Source organism: Phaenicophaeus curvirostris, chromosome 11 (assembly GCF_032191515.1).
Source record: "Phaenicophaeus curvirostris isolate KB17595 chromosome 11, BPBGC_Pcur_1.0, whole genome shotgun sequence".
Classification (NCBI taxonomy): Eukaryota; Metazoa; Chordata; class Aves; order Cuculiformes; family Cuculidae; genus Phaenicophaeus; species Phaenicophaeus curvirostris.
Genome location: NC_091402.1, coordinates 19998418 through 20015862, shown reverse-complemented (window position 1 = coordinate 20015862; position 17445 = coordinate 19998418). Strand labels below are relative to the sequence as shown.

Here is a 17445-nt window from a genome sequence, read left to right as displayed (position 1 = left end):
ACTTTGGGCAAAGGCCAGGGCAGGGCAAGAGGTGTCAGGAATGCTTTAACCTGCCAGAAATTTGGTGACTGAAGGAGCAATTACTACTCTCATTGTGTATCATCACTGGGCCCCTTTGGGGCTCACTTAGGAGTGTTTCTGCATTTCTCATGCAATCTGCCTGGGTGACAAACCCACACGCGTGCTTGTACCCAATTAGGTGAAGCGTAAGAGCTGCTCGGCACGGGTCTTGCGTCTCTAAACCTTTCCTGGAAGCCATTTCCCCAGCACACAAAGAATAAATCATAATTCTAACTCTCTCTGAGGACAGTTCCCAAGTACAGGCAAAACAAACCTATAAACAATACAGCATTCTTATTCATTAGATGATATTTTCCCAGCAGAGCATCACCTGCTTAAGTGTTAAGCATTACACGTAATTAAATATGTCAGGGCAGGTGCAACAAGGCACTTGTGGAAAACCCATGAAACCAATGCTTAAAAAAGCCAACTAACCCCAAAACTGGAAAAGAAGAAAATCAATGCACACCAGCTACAAGAAATACAAAGTGCTTTATCTGAGTCCCAGTGTCTCCAGGAGCATTGGTGTATGGAGCAGAGGAGAACGGAGGGAGGGTACACGACCTGCTCTGTGTCTCCTCCCCAAGCACCAGCCACACCAGGGTGAAAGTCACCTTAATTTGACAAATGACTTAACGTGACCGCACCTTGTGCCATCGATTGACACCCTGTGCTATTGGAACGTCCCTGCTTGTCTCCTATGACACTCTTCACATGCATTTTCAAGTGACCAAATATCCTGCTTTGATAGAGGCAAAGGTTGCTGAGTAAAAGGAACACTAACACAAGGATGTGTCCTATGGAAATGAAGCCAAACTCAAACCAGTGTTTTAATCCAGCAGCTGAAAGGTTGGGTTACCTCTGAGCGGGTCTCCAAGGCGCTCAGGAGGGTGTGGGAGGTAGAGGGCTTCCACAGGTGAGAATACTAGGAGCCAAGGACAAGAGACTGGCCTAAGAAAGGCTTGATTAATTGGTTAATTATCTCCCCTGGGGCAGCTGCAGTGAAACAGGTGAAAATGCTTGTTTCAGTGTAGCTGCTGTGTGCCAGGTGCTGAGCTGGGCTTCTAATTTCTTCTCTTGCGCACAGGTGAGATCCCTCACCCTTCCCTACTCTCTTGCCTTCTGCCCCGGTCTGGCTGGGTCAGAAACCTTCCTCTGGAGAAGGAGCAGCTTTCCGAAGCAGAAAACAGCCCTGGGGCAGCTTGAGTTTAATGTTGAGCTGAAGAAGTTACGTGCAGCAGAGGTGGATGAGAAGGGCTCAGAGGAGAGCTTGTAGGACAAGCAAAGCCAGAGGGATGATTTGTTGCAGGTTGTTCTAAGAAAGGCATTGAGGGTTATGAGGAAACCGTCCAGATCTCTTCCTCCTACCAGAGGACCGACCTGTAATCGAAGTAAATTGGTACCGCGTGGCTTGAGAGTGTGTAGCAGCCTACAGAGAGGAGCAGAGCACAGGGGAGCTGCATGGCCTGGAAAACAGTCACCAGCGTGTGGGGAAGTGCTTGTGGGCAACTCAAGGATCAGAAAGATCTTTCTCTTTTGGGACCATCCATCCTGGTGGAGTGTGAGGTGAAAACCACTCATCCTCCTGCATCCCTCTCCCTGAGCCTGGGGACCCTTTGGCAGGAGGGCAGCGTGTCTGGGTCTCTAAGCTGCCATCCCCAAGCAGCTTTACGGAGCCCGTGTCCCTTTCCTGCAGAGATGAATCCCTGTGCCCCTTGAACGTCCCAGACGGACCAAGCAAGCAGGTCTGGGAATCCAGGCTGAGCAGCCACAGACAGGGATGGGGGATCCTGGCCACTGGGGTCCATCAGGAGGCCACCCAGCTCCTCTCCCTGACGCTGGTGGGATCAGCTCTTGGCTTCTCAGGGACGCGGAAAACACAGGAGGGATGTTCAGCTCCTCCTGCCATGCCTGGGGCACAACCACCAGTGTCTGGAGGACGACGTGGAGCTGCCACCGCATGAGTCAGGACAAGCCACGTGAGCCCCACGCCTGCCCAGCATCGCGCGCTGGGCTCAGCGCTGTGTGCGCCCTGCCCGCCATCCCGACCCAGCGCTCAGCCCTGCAGGTAAGTGCCAGGAGGGGTTTGGGAGCTTCTTGTGGTCAAAACCGAGGGTGTTTTGGGGTTGCGCCCTGGCTCTTGGGATGTGGCTGGGTTGTTGATCGCTCCATGAGGCATCACGATGCCGTAGAGGGGGTTGTGGCACCGTGGGAATGAGGCACAGGGCTTCCTTGTAATCTCTGTGTCTTCCTGACTGACTTCCCCAGCTTTTAAATTTACTTTTTTTCTGTAAAATCCTCGTAGCGCTCCCCATTCTATACATAAAGGAAGATTTCTTTGCCTTAGCCTTACTCAGGCTACAAACGTGGGCTTTTCTGCCTTCTCATGAGTTCATTTTCTTTCCTTCAGAGCTTCCCAACAGCCTCGGAGAGGAGCAGACAACGCGTAAGGAGAAATCCAAACCAGGTAATTCCAAATGATGTATGTAGATGCGTACGGGAGCGCCGCCGTTCTATTACCAGCACAGCTGGAAAACAGACAGCAAACCAACCCCAGGTTCACAGGGCTGGCAGCACCGTGTCCGGGCTTGTTGTGGGAACTGGGATTGGAAGGAAAAGCCGGTGGCGAAGGACGGGACGGGCTGTGCCTGCTCCCGGCTCTCGCCAGGGTCACGCAAGCCTGGGGAGCTGCTCTCGCTTGGTCTCTAGCAGAATTATCTCCCTGGTGTGCTGCCCAAGGAGGCTAGAGTAGGGATGGTTTCAAGCTGAGCCGGCGTGGAACAGTTTTTGTTGTCACGTTGAAAGGAACCAGCAGCTTTCTCCATGGCCACAGCTCTCCAGAGCATCTTCCTGTGGAACCAGCCGCTAGGATCAACCCGAGACGTGCAGATGTGCTTTATGAAGTTGGTTTGGTTTCAGAGAAGGGCAGGGAGGGACTTAATGTTTATGTTTAATACAAAATTTAGCAAGGTTCGTTGTCACATTATAAGCATATAACTTAAAAAGGAAGGCAAAGATAGTTTCAAGGGAAAAAGGTGTAGGATTGCTTGTTTCATTGTCTTGAAGTTAAAACAACCTTATTTCATTTCTATTTCTATTTTTGGCTATCCAATTCAACAATGTCACTCAGATGGTGGAGTCACCTTGCCTGGAGGAGTTTAAGGGACGGGTGGACGAGGTGCTGAGGGACATGGGTTAGTGATTGATGGGAATGGTTGGACTTGATGATCCGCTGGGTCTTTTCCAACATGGTGATTCTATGATTCTATATATTTCTGTAGCTAAGCAAATAATTGTTGTGTTTTCCAGTTGTTAGCCTCACTTTCTAAACAACTGGGAGAAGTCTGACTGAACAAACTTTATTCTAACAAGCTAAAAAGACCTCACTGTAATTAAGTTCTGATTTACTGTGGGGAAAGCAAAATGAGATCTATTGTTCATGTCATTCCCCAGTCAGGTCGTGGCCAGGCTGAAATGCCAGTATATCATCATCCTGCTCTCATTATGAGGTATAATCAACTAAACCACTTGGAAAACATACGATAATTAAATGCCTATACTTATCCTTTGTTTAGATCTGAGTTACTTTAGAGAAGAACCACAAGGAAGTAGTTGTCCATTGTCTAAGAGAAATTAGGCGCTCGATTTCCTTAGTTACGTAAAACTTGGTGACTGATGGGGCTGAGCTGTGCTGGAGGCGCAGAAAGGGAGAATTGTAGAATCATAGAATAACCAGGTTGGAAAAGACCCACTGGATCATCGAGTCCAACCATTCCTATCAAACAGAGAGAAAGATGGGAGCGGATGCTGGATGCTCCTGGATCATCTTGTGGTATCCAGGTCTTATCACAGCCACGTGTGTAAAGCCACTGGTTATTTGGGCAAATGACCCGTTTTAAGGTAAATGAGTGACAGCAAACGAGGTGGACGGCGTCTCCTCCGCCTTCAGCGCTGTATCCGCTCTCGCTTCGCGCGGGGTAGGACAGATCTGCCGGTGCTTCCCTGCTTGCGTTGCCTTTGGGATGATGCAAAGCACAAGGCAGATGCTGCAAGGGGGTTTGTGTCACAGGGAGAGCAACGTGCCTCGAATGTGCCAACGAAAGGGCCTTCACTGGCTCGTAAGAGCCTCGAAGACAAACCTCTCAAATTCCACTCAAAGTAAAGTCTGTGGGTATGCATATATATTTTTATGAAATGGAATGAATCGGTCAGACATCTTATATAAGGGACATGGTTTAGTGTTTGATGGGAATGGTTGGACTCGATGATCCAGTGGGTCTCTTCCAACCTGGTGATTCTATGATTCTATGATTTGTAATAAAGTATTTGTATATATTATACTATTTTATAATATCTCTTATAATACATTATAGTATATAAAAATTTTATATTTATATTAAAGTAAATTCCTTTGGGCCTGGTATTATGACCACGCAGTCCACAAAGAGGTCTAAAGGATTTCACTTTCCAAGCAGACACTGTCGTGAGGTTGAAGTTGAATCATAGAATCACCGGGTTGGAAGAGACCTATCGGATCATCGAGTCCAACCATTCCCATCAATCACTAACCCATATCCCTCAGCCCCTCGTCCACCCGTCCCTTAAACCCCTCCAGGGAAGGGGACTCAACCCCCTCCTTGAGCAGCCTGCGAATAAACAGGAAAGCCAGAAAGATACTGCAAAAGGCTGAAAACCATAGTACCTACCTGCCCAGAAATTCTGTTCTTTATTGTGTGGCTGAGAACAAATTAGTGCGGGGTGTGGTGTGCTGGGTTCCTGTGTTTCAACATGAGAGGTTGCTCATCCAGGCACCGAGGGCAGATGCGTTTCATGCGTTTCCTGCATTCCCTGCCGGGTGCTCACAGTCTCGCGTCGCCGGGGCGGGCACAGCGACAGCAGCAGGGGTTGTGGGAGAGGTAAAATATTCTATTAGACTAATTGCTAGAGTTCAAAGCTTGTCTGTCCAAAAACTTGCCAGTTTTTCTAGGTATATCAGGTGGTTAAGCAAAAGGTATTATATTATCTGCCACTGTAGATGTCTTGCAGAGACTCATTATTAGGAATAATTTCAAAGTGTTCTTAAGATATTAAATTATTTCCTTCTCACAATTCACTTTTAGACTCTTACAAATACACTTCCAGCTTCAAGAGCTCGAAGTCCCAACAATGTTATACAGAGAGACAAAATGGGGAGTGGAATGGAGAGGAGTTAACCAAATATTTGCATCACAAGTTATGTAAACATTGAAAGGAGAAGCCTAAAAAGACACAAGAGAGGGAGATTCTGCCTTGTCCAAACACAAACAGAAAAAGTAATACAGTGGGAGGCATCCCTGTCCGTGGCAGGGGGCTTGGAACTGGATTTGAGGTGCTGAGGGACATGGGTTAGTGACTGATGGGAATGGTTGGACTCGATGATCCGGTGGGTCCTTTCCAACCTAGTGATTCTATGATTCTATGATCTTTAAGGTCCCTTCCAACCCAAACCATTTTATGGTTCTGTGATACACCTAGGAGGCAGGTAAATAGTTTTCTGGGCTTAGCCTTTAAAAGCAGTTAAAGATAAAGTTGTTCTGTTTCTGGTTTTGCTTGGGTGTTGAACCATCCTGCCTAAGATATTAACTGGACCTGTTTAGTATTTTGTATTGGAATATTTTCTGGACTGGTGTGATGGTCTTCAGAGAACTGAAACTGCCTGTAGGAAAAGAAACAAGTTTTCCATGTGGAAAATTTAAAGAAATACACAGTTTACAAACTGCTTGATTGAAAGCGTTTTGTTGAATAGACCCAAAAATCATACTGTAAGAAAAAGTGTGGGTGTATAAACCGTTCTCCTATTTCACCCTGCACAGCAGAAACTGTGCTTTAGGCTCCTCAAAAATCTTCTTTTGCATTTCACTACAGAACAGTGTTTTAGTTGAGATGTTGTGTGAGGGGAGGTGCAGCCGTGCAGGATGCTGGGATCGCCGTAGGAAGAGGCAACTATTCAGAAAAAAGCACAATTAGAATAAAAAAACAACAAAGTAAAATTTCTGGGGTGAGTTTAGCCAAACAGAAGGAAACCTTGGATTTTGGGGATGTCAGGATGTTTTGTTTCAGTGCCAAATACCAGTAAGAAATCTAGGATCTCTTAAAGTTTTTAATTCATTAACCTAAAATTAGCAGAAATCTCTTTTTCGTGACAACTTGGGAAGAACAGACATTGAAGTGTCGACGTCTCCTGTGAGACGAGGATTCCAAACCTCGTGGGGCTCTCCTATTTCTGGTACATTTTAAGTATAAAGTTGTCAAAGGGACAGAATAATCCTTCTGTTTTATGAATGGAACAGGGCGTATTAAGTTACTCACGTCTCTGGTGAATAGTTAGTTAGACACCTTGGTAGCTGTAAAAAACCAACAATGTGAATGATCAAGTCAGACTTCTTTTCGTTTTACTCACGATGAGCAGACTTTTGTTCTTTCTTAATAACCAACGGCCAGCTCAGCAAGGCTCGCTCCGAGGAGTCGAGAACGGGTCCTGGGAGGAAAATGAATCATGATGTGAAACTTCCATTGCGACAGAGAAGCGATTTCAAAACTAAAGTGCCTACAGAGAGATGTTACGTCTGCAGCAAATCAAGTGTAAGGCAGAGTGATAGAGAAGGTCAGACTGATCTGTTTCTAAACATGCTTCTTCTCTCCTTTCCAACAGGCGCAGCAATGGAGAACTTGAACGTCCCACTCCCAGATCTGACTGAAGAACAGGAAGGTAAGGGTAGCACACAGACTTCAAAGCTTCTCCTCGTTCACACCACACGACACTTTTAGTTGGGGTGGTCAGGAGTCAATGAAACTTGTTTTCTCTGAAAACAAGCCCCATCTCCTTGCTTGTAAAAGAGAGAGCAGCAGCGAGTTCCCGGCTCTTCCACAGGCTTCTCGTTAGACCTTGGGCACGTGTGTGTGAGAATTTGGATGCATGAAGGACTTTGTCTGTGCGTTAAGTGCCTAATGAGCTGTCTCAATATCTCAGTATCCATCACTTTGTGTCTTAGTGCTTCCTCTGCTTCTCTAAGTGAGGCAATAGCATCACACAGACATCGGTGATTTGTATGGGCTGGTGATGTTTTTCTGCTGATTTCTAGCAGATTGTGTTGCTTTATATCATAAAGCAACTCTCTTTCCTGTATGCTGGAAAAATGATGTTGGTCAGCATGTGAGTCTGGTGCCAGCCTGATGTGTGTCACCTACCTACACCGAGCACCACCAGAACATCACCATGCTCTCCACCTCTCCTGCTTGCACAGCGAGTTGCTCGTTTCTCTTCCCAGAGATCTTCCAGAGGGTTTTTCCTGCTGATGCCAATTACTTGGAGAATCACGAGAAAATGAACCAGCCCTTCTGGGAATCAGTTGTGAAATGTTTAGCCGCCACTGACCCACCTGTCTTGAATAGTGAAGAAAAGAACAACGTAAGTTCCTAAAGAAACGTGCATCCTTTGTAAGACATTATTATACGTTATTATATATATTATATATTATATATTATAATATTATTATTATTATACATTATTATTTCATACTTCTCTGATTTACTTTGGGGAGAGAAAACATACAGTCCAATTACCTGCTATGCTAAGACATATCTAAAAGATGCTAAATGCTGTAAAAGGGTACTGAGATAAATGAGAGGCAGGCTGCTGCTGTTTATTTATTGTTCTCTATATGAAAAAATAACTAGCTATGTATAAATTCCTCGGGATCAGTTCAGCTCGCTGTTTTCTAGGCAGGACTGTTGCTAGCAACGTGTTTGTTGTAAGAAACTGCAGAGACTGCATGTCTGTTTTCAGACCCTGTATTTCTCCAGCTCTTTAAATAGTTAAATGTTACCCATCGTAAGGGGACAGGACGAGGGGGAATGGCCTCAAGCTGCACCAGGGGAGGTTTAGGCTGAACATTAGGAAAAAATTTTTCACAGAAAGTGTGATTGGTCCCTGTCCGAGGCTGCCCAGGGAGGGGGTTGAGTCCCCTTCCCTGGAGGGGTTTAAGGGACGGGTGGATGAGGTGCTGAGGGACATGGGTTAGTGTTTGATGGGAATGGTTGGACTCGATGATCCGGGGGGTCTTTTCCAACCTGGTGATTCTATGATTCTATGATCGTGTTTCATTCCCAGTTGACAGCTCTGCCCTGAGTTGCTCGATAAAGTTTACATTCTCTTCCCATCTTTGGCATTACTTTTTGCCCCCCATTTCCCCCTTGCAGTTGTAGGGGCAGGGAATGACCTTTTCCACACGTTCATTTGTATAGCAGGATGTGTTTTTCCAGGCTGCATTCTATCGGAAGGACTGTTTGCCATCTACTTACCTTTCTTCCAGCTGCTCAACAGCTGCAGCGTCCTGCCTGGAGGCTGCGCAGCCTGCCTGAGAGCCGTAGAGAAGAGAGGAGTCAGTGCAGTGGCTGTTCTTTACCTCTTGCTGAAGACAACAAACCCATCTGGATATAAGCAGCTGCCCAGCTCCAAGGGGAAGGGTGAGTCCTACCTGGCTGCTCATCAGCTCTTTTGTTAAATGACAAACTGGTATGAAAACTCTGATATATGCTTGGAAGTGATTATTAGGGAACAACTAAAATGCCTAGAAACACTGCTTAGAAAAGTCATTTAGGCACGGTGAAACTAGGAGACAAGGATAGTGTTTCACTTTAGCTTGACTTGGCATCTTTTCATATGTTTAGGGAGAGAGAATGTCCCGGACGATGATGTCAAAGAAATTTCTGACTTAAAGTGGTGCCCAGTTTTTCCTGTCTGGTTGGATTCATGATGCTTGGTTTTGCCTGGCCTGTTATCCAGCCAGCCTGGACCTTTCTGAGCTCTAGTAGTGGTAAGAAATCCAAGCTGAGCCTCTGACAATGTTTTTGCAAAGGACCCTAGGGGCACAGGTAGCAGGAACTAAAAGGAGTGGAAAGACGATGCTATTCAGTCTGTTGAACCTGGCGACAGGATAGAAATAGATTCCACTGCTCTTCTCTTTTGCCTGGTTGTGCAGTAAGAAACTAAGTGCAATTCCACAGGGTCCGCAGAGCCTTTAATTATCACGGAGCTGTACTCCCTTCAGATGACCCTGAGTTTCTCTGGAGACCCTCAAGCAGATCCTGTTCCCATTTCTGCCTTGAAAAAACATCTTCATGGGGGGGGAGAGACCTCCCAGACCAGAAAGCAGCCCAGCTTGGGGCACCTGTCAGAGCAGGACAGTTTTTCATGGCACGATCCCTTTTCCTGCTCCCGTACAGCGAGCAGCATCGAGCAGCCAGGGGGGCATCGTGTCTAGCTGTGCATGTCCAAATAGTACAACTGATAATGAAGAGATGCGCAGACCTGCACAGAGATGAATTGGAAGCTAAGAATCACCTGCAATTCCAGCCACACAAGCCAAGAAACACTTCCCTGCCTGGCTTAGGAGTCAGCATCCCACAGCTGCATCAGGAGCATCCCTCCTCCCTGCTTTTATGCCACAAGAGGGTGCTGGCACTGCAGCACAAACACAGGGATCCCAGCAGGAGTCAGAGGGGTGAAGGGTGAGCACCTCTCCTCCAGCTAAATCACCTCTCAGCTGCAGCTGCTAGTGCTGAGGGCAGTGGGAATTTTCACAGGGGTAGCATTATGGGAAGAAAATAAAACACTGGGCACCTACCACAACCCTTTAAGAAAGTCTAAACAGTAGTGCACGTGATGCTTTCATTCGTAGTGCTTTGTGTAACTCCTTGTGTGTAAAAAACACCGATGAAGTAAGACTAAAGGTCTGATTTTTCTGTCAGACGACCTTTAATAAAGCATTGTGAAATCTGTCAGTGTAAAAGAGGGAAAATGTAAACAACTGTTTCTAATATTTTCCTCTCTCTATATAAAATAGATGAAAAATTGAAACTCCTGAAGCGATTGGAAAGGAATCTGCTTTCACAAGAGGAAAAAAAGGCTGAAAACTCATCCCACGAGTCCATGGATGAAGATACACAAGGTAAAGAGGACTTATTTAATTTTTCCCTGGTACGTAATTTAACCTGATTGCTTGTTCATAAGGGATTCACATTGGAGGCTTGCAGCAATCCAGTGGGAATTCTGCAGAGCTCTGGAAAAAAGTAAGAAACTGCACAGAGGAGAGAGCATAGAAAATAATCAGCACTTCTAGGTTCCTTACCAGCAAAATAGTGGCTGCCTCCCACTCTTATGGAAGTTGGAGGTTTCAGAAATATAAAAAACTGCTGCAAGATTTCTTCCCACGTGCAAGATCGTAACTTCTGTGACTTTCAGTGTGTTTATGGTCTAACTGAAGCCTGCGCTGCAGGAGGATCTGGCGATGCCGTAGCTGGTCTGGCATTTCTCTTCTTGTGAGCAAACCCCAAAAGTCACTCTGGCTGTTACTCGACCAGTTCATTCAGTGAGAGAGGCTGAGAGGTGACAGGCAACGTGCAAGTGATAATGTTGATATTGGCTGATGCTGTTACAGAAAGCCAAGAGCTGATTAAGATCAAATGAGTTGCATTTAGAAACAAAATTTTCAAGCTAGTTAGCAGGGCTGATGATGTATGTGCTTAAAATAAGAACCTCCCCACTACCTCCTTGTACAGAAATTAGACCATCTTCACGTTTTGTCGTTTTTCTTTTGTTCAGCCAGCTTTGAATAGAATTTTGAGGCAAAATGAGCCAGTAACTATCCTTGCATCTCAAAGCCTTGATTTTTCCCGATATATCCTATGGCCATTATTATAAGATGAGCAAGCAGCTACAGTGCTGTTATTTCTGATACTGCTGGCACTCTTTGATCTGATGAAAAAACACTTTCTCTGTCCAGACAGTGATGGGGAAGATTTAGAAAGACGGAAAGCTGAAGGCCAGTTACTTGGAGGTAAGAAAAAGTGAAAACCATGGAACCACGGATGTAAAAAATTTAAGGCTTTAATAATTTAATTTATGTCTTAAGTTGATCTTGGCCCAGATGTGAGAGCAGGTCATTTAAATTGGTATTAGGAGGTTTAATTTGTCTCACACGAGCCTGACTCCAGCTGTTGTGAGAGATGAAGTATGGGGGGCTGATAATCCATTCATGTTTCCCACTTTCAAACCGTGTAACCCACAGCGGAGCTGCCTTCTCTAATGAGTCCGAGTTGGTGTCTACCTTCTCCCTTTTACACAACCACAGCGATTTTGATCGGATTTCTCGGGCTAGGACTGGCAGCAAGGTATGTGTATACTCATTATAGATATTAATCTACATCATTTTGTGTAATATTTTAGGCAGACCAGCAGAGGTTGTTCCCTACAGAGATTCAGGTAAGCGTTCCCAGCTAAACTCACCCTACTGGAAGGAAGACTGTGAATGTAGTTTATTCTTTCTGATATGATTATATATTCAAAAATAGCCCTCCTGGCTGTAAATCCCTTGGCTTCCAGTTAGCCTGGTGCTGGACCTGGACATCGTGTGGCAAGCTTGTCACTGTGACTGACTTTTTGGTAGATCTGCCAGGTTCTCACAAGTTCATTTCAGAGCTGTTGTCATCCTTTTTAGGGGAAAATCCAACAATTCTATGGGGCAACCGTTCAGTCTTTCCTAAGAAAGCGAGGCAGCTTTCAGCGTTCCCTGCAGCCCTCGATCTCCTGCAGGATAGTGGCGCAAGACTGGGAGGGAGCTGGAACTTGGTTTCTGCAAAGCTGAGGGCTGAACACTTACTTCACTTTAGAATCATAGAATAGTTTGGGTTGGAAGGGACCTTGAAGATCATCCAGTTCCAACCCCCTGCCATGGGCAGGGACACTGGTTGTTCCCAGGCCAACGCCGGATTGATTAATTATGAGAGGCAGACAGCCCAGCGCTGGCCTTTTGGAGGGGACACCTGCTCAACCACTTTTCTCCTGCGGAGTGGGGAGTGGTTGCTGGGACCTGGGTTGTTTCAGCTGAAGATGGAGTTGGGAAGAAGATATAAGCTTCAGTATAATCCTTAGGGAAGCTTTTTGAGTTACCTATCCCCGAGGAGCTGCATAAAATACTAGGGAAGAGGAATATATTGCGACACAATTCTCTCCCCACGTTGCCCGGTGCAGAAAGAGGATTACAGTACTTTTTGAGTTGGTGTTTGGCTTCTGCAAAGACCATCCTCTCACCGTGGCCTTCCTTGCTTCAGTTTCTACATTACTTCAGTACACCAGGCTGAAAATGCGTAGCTAGAGCAGGACATCGTGCCTCCTGCACTGGGTAGGTTCAGGTGATACGCACGCGCAACACTTGTGATCCCAGCTCTGCTTCATGCCAGCTTCAGTTCTAGCAACTCAATATTAACACAGAGGTCATTGATCTTCTGCTGCAAAGCAACTGGGATCAGTGTGAGGAGTCAGTTTTACGGTTATCTGGTCTTGGGGCCTTTTAACTTAATTTCCTGGCACTTTCAAGTGAATACTCGCAGGGCTTGCTAGTGCTGGTAATGATGGGAAACAATATATTTGTGGGTTTTACCACCTAAATAATAGAACTTTGTTGCTTTTCAGAGATCAGCAGAAGAGAAGATTCGGTTGCAGATGGTAAAGACAAACAAGTGAACAGAAATCTTTCTCGTGGATGCTGTTTCTCAGGACTGAGTTTTGCTTAGTGGTGATAGCTATACCAGCTCCTTGATACCGAGATATTTCCTAATCAAAAAGTAGAAGCTTGAAAATAGTTATTAAAATGCACTGTAATGCTTTAATAGAAGAAATAGTGGGAAAACCATTGCATGATACAAAGCTACAGTGGGACAGAGTCGTACAGTGGAGGCAAAGTAACATGGAACAGACACTTGTCAAGTATGAACTGATATTCTTATAAATTCTATAGATCTATAGATCTATTTCTATAGTCTATATATCTATAGATCTAGATCTATAGTTTATAGATCGTTCATACCACTGCACAGAGGAACGTTTGTGAGTCAGAACAGTGCAAATGCTGTGTTAACATTAATAATGAAATGAGTTTGTCCCCAAAACAGAACTCGATCAACGCAGAACGTTCAAAGAATCAAAAATTTAAAAATGCGACTCCAGTATTGGGTGACGCAGAACAGAATGTCTTGGCAAAGTTACTTCGGGGTTCAAAACCACTGTAGCAAAAGCCTGTAGCTCATTTGGAGGACATTTCCATAACCGTTCTGTTACATCCTTAGAAAAAATTAAATTCACTGCCAGGCAGAGGTTGCCTGGATGCAGGGTCCAATGTGAGTGAAATCGGCATCTAAAACCTGTGATGAATCAGCCCCCAAAGGTTTATATACAGCAGCTGCCTAGGGCTCTGCTCCAGTGGTCAATAAACAAAACAGGAAAAAAACCTTCTGCCTTGAACACGTCATTGGAAACCTGGTAAAATGTTCAGCTCTTCTTGATTTTTGACAATACAACTGGAAAAAGAACTGGTGCAGAGCATATTGCTCTGTACTTAAACCTCTAAAACTATCAAGCTTGCTGTTATGCTGTTCTTTCCATGCAGCAGTAAAGTTATCCATAGGAGACTAATTGCCAGCTACAGTTGTTAATTTGGGTACGCAGAAATACTTCAGCATCAGGCTTGAGTAGATTGATGGTGCCTAGTGATGAATATGGTCTTATTGTAGCTGTGATTGTGTTATGCACCCAAGAATCAAACTGCAGCTCGCTGGTACTGCTGCTTTACTCTCCCCCTGTAATTCTGAGACTAGATGCTCCAGACTAGATGGAAAAGGATCCTCTAAAACAATTCTCTTTCGTTAAAGCAGCCATCCAATTATGCTTTTTTTAAAAAAAGGAAAACAAACACCCTCCCTCCCCAAGACCCCCCCAAAAGTCCAACCCCACAAACATCTCTCTTAGGGGTGATTCGAAAATTGCTCATTTGCTCTTTCGGAAAGTCTTGCAGATCTTTCCTTCAAACAAACAGTTTTACAGATATTCTTCTCTGAGAACAGATTTCAGATACAAACAGGGGAACTCAAAATTCCTCAATGTCAGTGTTCCACGGCAATAAAAGACATTTCTTTTTTTTTATAGCGTACAAGAACGGTGGCGTCCATCAGTGGGCCGTGCGGTGGATGGGCATACGGAAGGACGGTAATTTTTCCAGACCTTTTTGTTCAATTCAGTTGATGTCAGCCCTGTTGAATGTTAGTCCAGGAATAAGATCTCTGGCTCAAAAGACCTTTTGAAATAGGCTTTGTTTGCTGAGTGCTTCACTGAACCTTAAGGTGTATTGGTAAGGGTCACGCCTGCAGCTGTGCCCTAATTTCCCCTCTCTATTCCAGATGAATTCTTTCATTTTGTCATTCTCTGCTTTGCAACTGGAGCTTTACTGATCTGCTACTACTACTACAAAGGTAAGGCAAGACTCCAACAGGAGGATGAATTGTTGCACACTACAAAAATAAACAAAGCCAAACAGAGGAGGCTACAAAGATAATCCGAGGGCTGGAGCACCTCCCGTACGAGGCCAGGCTGAGAGAGCTGGGGTTGTTCAGCCTGGAGAAGAGAAGGCTCTGAGGAGACCTTATAGTGACCTTCCAGTGCCTGAAGGGGCTACAGGAAAGCTGGGGAGGGACTGTTCACAAAGGCTTGTGGTGACAGGATGAGGGGCAATGGGTTTAAACTGGAGAGGGGCAGATTTAGACTAGACATAAGGAGAATTTCTTTGCTATGAGAGTGGTGAGGCGCTGGCACAGGTTGCCCAGGGAATTGTAGCTGCCCCATCCCTGGAGGGGTTCAAGACCAGGTTGGATGAGGCTTTGAGGAGCCTGATCCAGTGCAAGGTGTCCCTGCCCATGGCAGGGGGTGGGACTGGATGATCTTTAAGGTCCCTTCCAACGCAAACTATTCATTGATTCTATGATTTCTTTTGTTGCCTTAGACTGGACAATTTCTCTTGGAACTGGTTTAATCACCTTTGCTTCCCTGGAAACCACTGGGATATACTTTGGCCTCGGTAAGTGTACCTACAGGAGCCAGCTCGGTAGCAGCACTGAGGATACAAGGTCACAGAGTCATTAAACTACACAAACCTTTAAAGGTGCGAGTGCTGGGACTCTAAATGATCAGGTAACATCTCATTTATAGTTACACGGCCTGGCTGGAGACAAGCACCTGAGTGACAGAGGGGAGAGGTTGACTCATTTTTTGTGCTCAATGATCACAAGATCCTGAGTCACCTCTTTCTGCAGCGATGGCTGAATGCTTAGTTGCCATGACAATGTATAATTTTAGCAGCGAGGCAGATCTCCCAGATACCCTCTATAAGGTGCCATGCGCTCAGGCTGGGCCTCCCTAGGGATGTAAAGTAGGAAAGGTGCAACCAGGAGCAAGTTTTGGCTTCCCAGCTGAGAACACAAGTCTCTTTGTAACCTTGTGGTAATATTTCTGGTAGGTTGTGGATGGTTCTCTTAGGAATTAACCACGTCACTACTGTGTCATTAATGACACTGCAAAAGTGCTTGTTTAAACAGTAACCTTGAGTTTATGAATATGGCAAAAGTCAGTGTTTGGGGTTTGTAATTTTTCTTTTTTTAATGTTTTATGTTGTGATCTGGCTTACCTTGAAAAAAAAAATGTTTGTTTTCACACTTAGTGTATCGAATTCGGAGCGTACTTGACAGTTTCGTTCCTCTGATTGGCAAATTCAGGCTAACAGGTACTAGTGATCTTACTTGACTGCATGCATATTCCCTAGGCCTCCCTCCGCACTTCAGTTTGGTCAAGTCTTAAGACCATCTTCTCTAAAGTGCAATTTCCAATTCTCTTTTCTTTATTTAAAAAAAGAAATATTTTATCCCAGTCCATTACAGCCACGTGGATTTGAAAAGGAATTATTCTTGACTCTTTCCATGCAGCAGAGCTTTTTCACCTCTTTAATACCCTGCCCTATATGGACTATTAAGTGTTTCCTGACAAGGCTTGATTAAGAATTCTATGGCTCAGTTAAAAATCGAGGGAGCAAGGTAGCTTTCTCTCTTGGGTTTTCAAACAGACAGTGTTCACGAACACAGAATATGAAGAATGCTGAGAAGCTGTGTAGACGCATAACAACCCAAACACAGTAGACTTGACAGTTGTCTTTCTTCCCCGTGCAGGTATGAGGAAAGCTGCCTAGGAGGCACATTTCAGGAGTTCCACAACATCCTGTCTTTGAATTTCTAGTCTTAAAAGAACTGCTTTATGAGGCAAACACAAAACCATAATGGCTAATGCGAAATATTTAAATGTTACACCACGGAAAGACATCATTCCCTCCTCTCAAACATAAAGCTGAAACTGCATTGCAGGGTCCCATTCTTCCTTTTGAAGTGAGTCATGGCTCAGCAGAGTTCACATCTACATCTAGATGTAGGCTTATATTTAATTCCATTAAATATAAACACATTCCCCTTCCCTCCCCCCAAGTTCCTCTGCCTATCGTGTATCAAAACCAACAGAATTACCAATATTATCCTCTGCTGGTTCTGGATTAGGGTCTGGATGTTCCAGTAGGAATCTTGGCAACCACAAAGCCATCCCCTTTCCACCCCTTGTGATGCCGCAAGCCAGGCAAACACCAGCTGGCTGCTTACACAGTTGAGCCCCAACAGTGCAACGGCACTGAAGCAGATTAATTTAGTGTGGCAGAACTCAATATCGTGGGCGTATAATGATTTCACCCAGTGAAAGCTGGGTGAGATTTTACAGGCAGTGACAGAATGGTGCAGTAATGAGATTATTAACAGCAACAAATTTCATCTCTTCTTCGGAGGGGAAAAAAATACAGTGCTTGAAGTGTCTCAACCCCCAACATTTTTCTTTCTTTGAGTGAAATAAAGTGCAACTCTGACATCCCTTTCATTTTACAGGGATAGGCTATGCACTGTTTATGTAGGGCTAGTGCAGTCATAGGCAGAATGCAAAAAAATATAAGCTCTTCGCAGCCATAGAAGGATGAAGGCATCAAGTCAGACCCAAAGAGACACAAACCATGAAATTGTAACAAAATGTAGATCTAAAAGCCATTAATCCAAACAGCCCAGTTTGAGAGACGCAATTTCAAGCTTTGCTTGAAACACTTACCTTTTAGTTGTACCTGATTTTAAATTTTAGTCACCCGTGTTGGCAGTTCTTGTGTGTTCTGGTGCCAAATGCACGTCTAGAAGTATCAGCAATTGTATGCAGGCCTGTCCCAACACAGCACAGCAGTTACCTAACTTGTAAGGGGTTAAATAGAGCAATAAGGATGAATACAAGGTATTTTGTAATATTTATATATACTATTTACGTGTCTTTTCAGGAATAACCTGTCATACCAAAATACTGTATAGTTTGTGTTGTCCCTCTGCAAATAAATTCTTGCTCAGATCTGTGTAGCCTGAAGGTTTTTCTATGACTGAAAACATTCAGCTGTT

The 17445-nt window shown here is 44.8% G+C and overlaps 1 protein-coding gene across 1 annotated transcript; it reads left to right on the top strand.

Moving 5' to 3' along the window:
• The first annotated feature begins 2383 nt into the window (after positions 1–2383).
• On the top strand, positions 2384–17402 carry TMEM40 (transmembrane protein 40). The gene is made up of 13 exons (XM_069866020.1): positions 2384–2527; positions 6752–6808; positions 7368–7507; positions 8412–8565; positions 9945–10049; positions 10884–10937; positions 11327–11362; positions 12572–12604; positions 14081–14140; positions 14332–14403; positions 14931–15005; positions 15645–15707; positions 16147–17402. Exons 2-13 carry the CDS (start codon positions 6760–6762, stop codon positions 16164–16166), a joined length of 861 nt encoding a protein of 286 aa, XP_069722121.1. The 5' UTR covers positions 2384–2527; positions 6752–6759; the 3' UTR covers positions 16167–17402.
• Positions 17403–17445: the final 43 nt, after the last annotated feature.

Coding starts and splice junctions, on each gene's coding strand:
- TMEM40 (XM_069866020.1), top strand. CDS start 6,760: ATGGAGAACTTGAACGTCCCACTCCCAGATCTGACTGAAGAACAGGAA. Junction 7,508..8,411: donor ATAGTGAAGAAAAGAACAAC/GTAAGTTCCTAA, acceptor CCTTTCTTCCAG/CTGCTCAACAGCTGCAGCGT. Junction 10,050..10,883: donor CATGGATGAAGATACACAAG/GTAAAGAGGACT, acceptor TTCTCTGTCCAG/ACAGTGATGGGGAAGATTTA.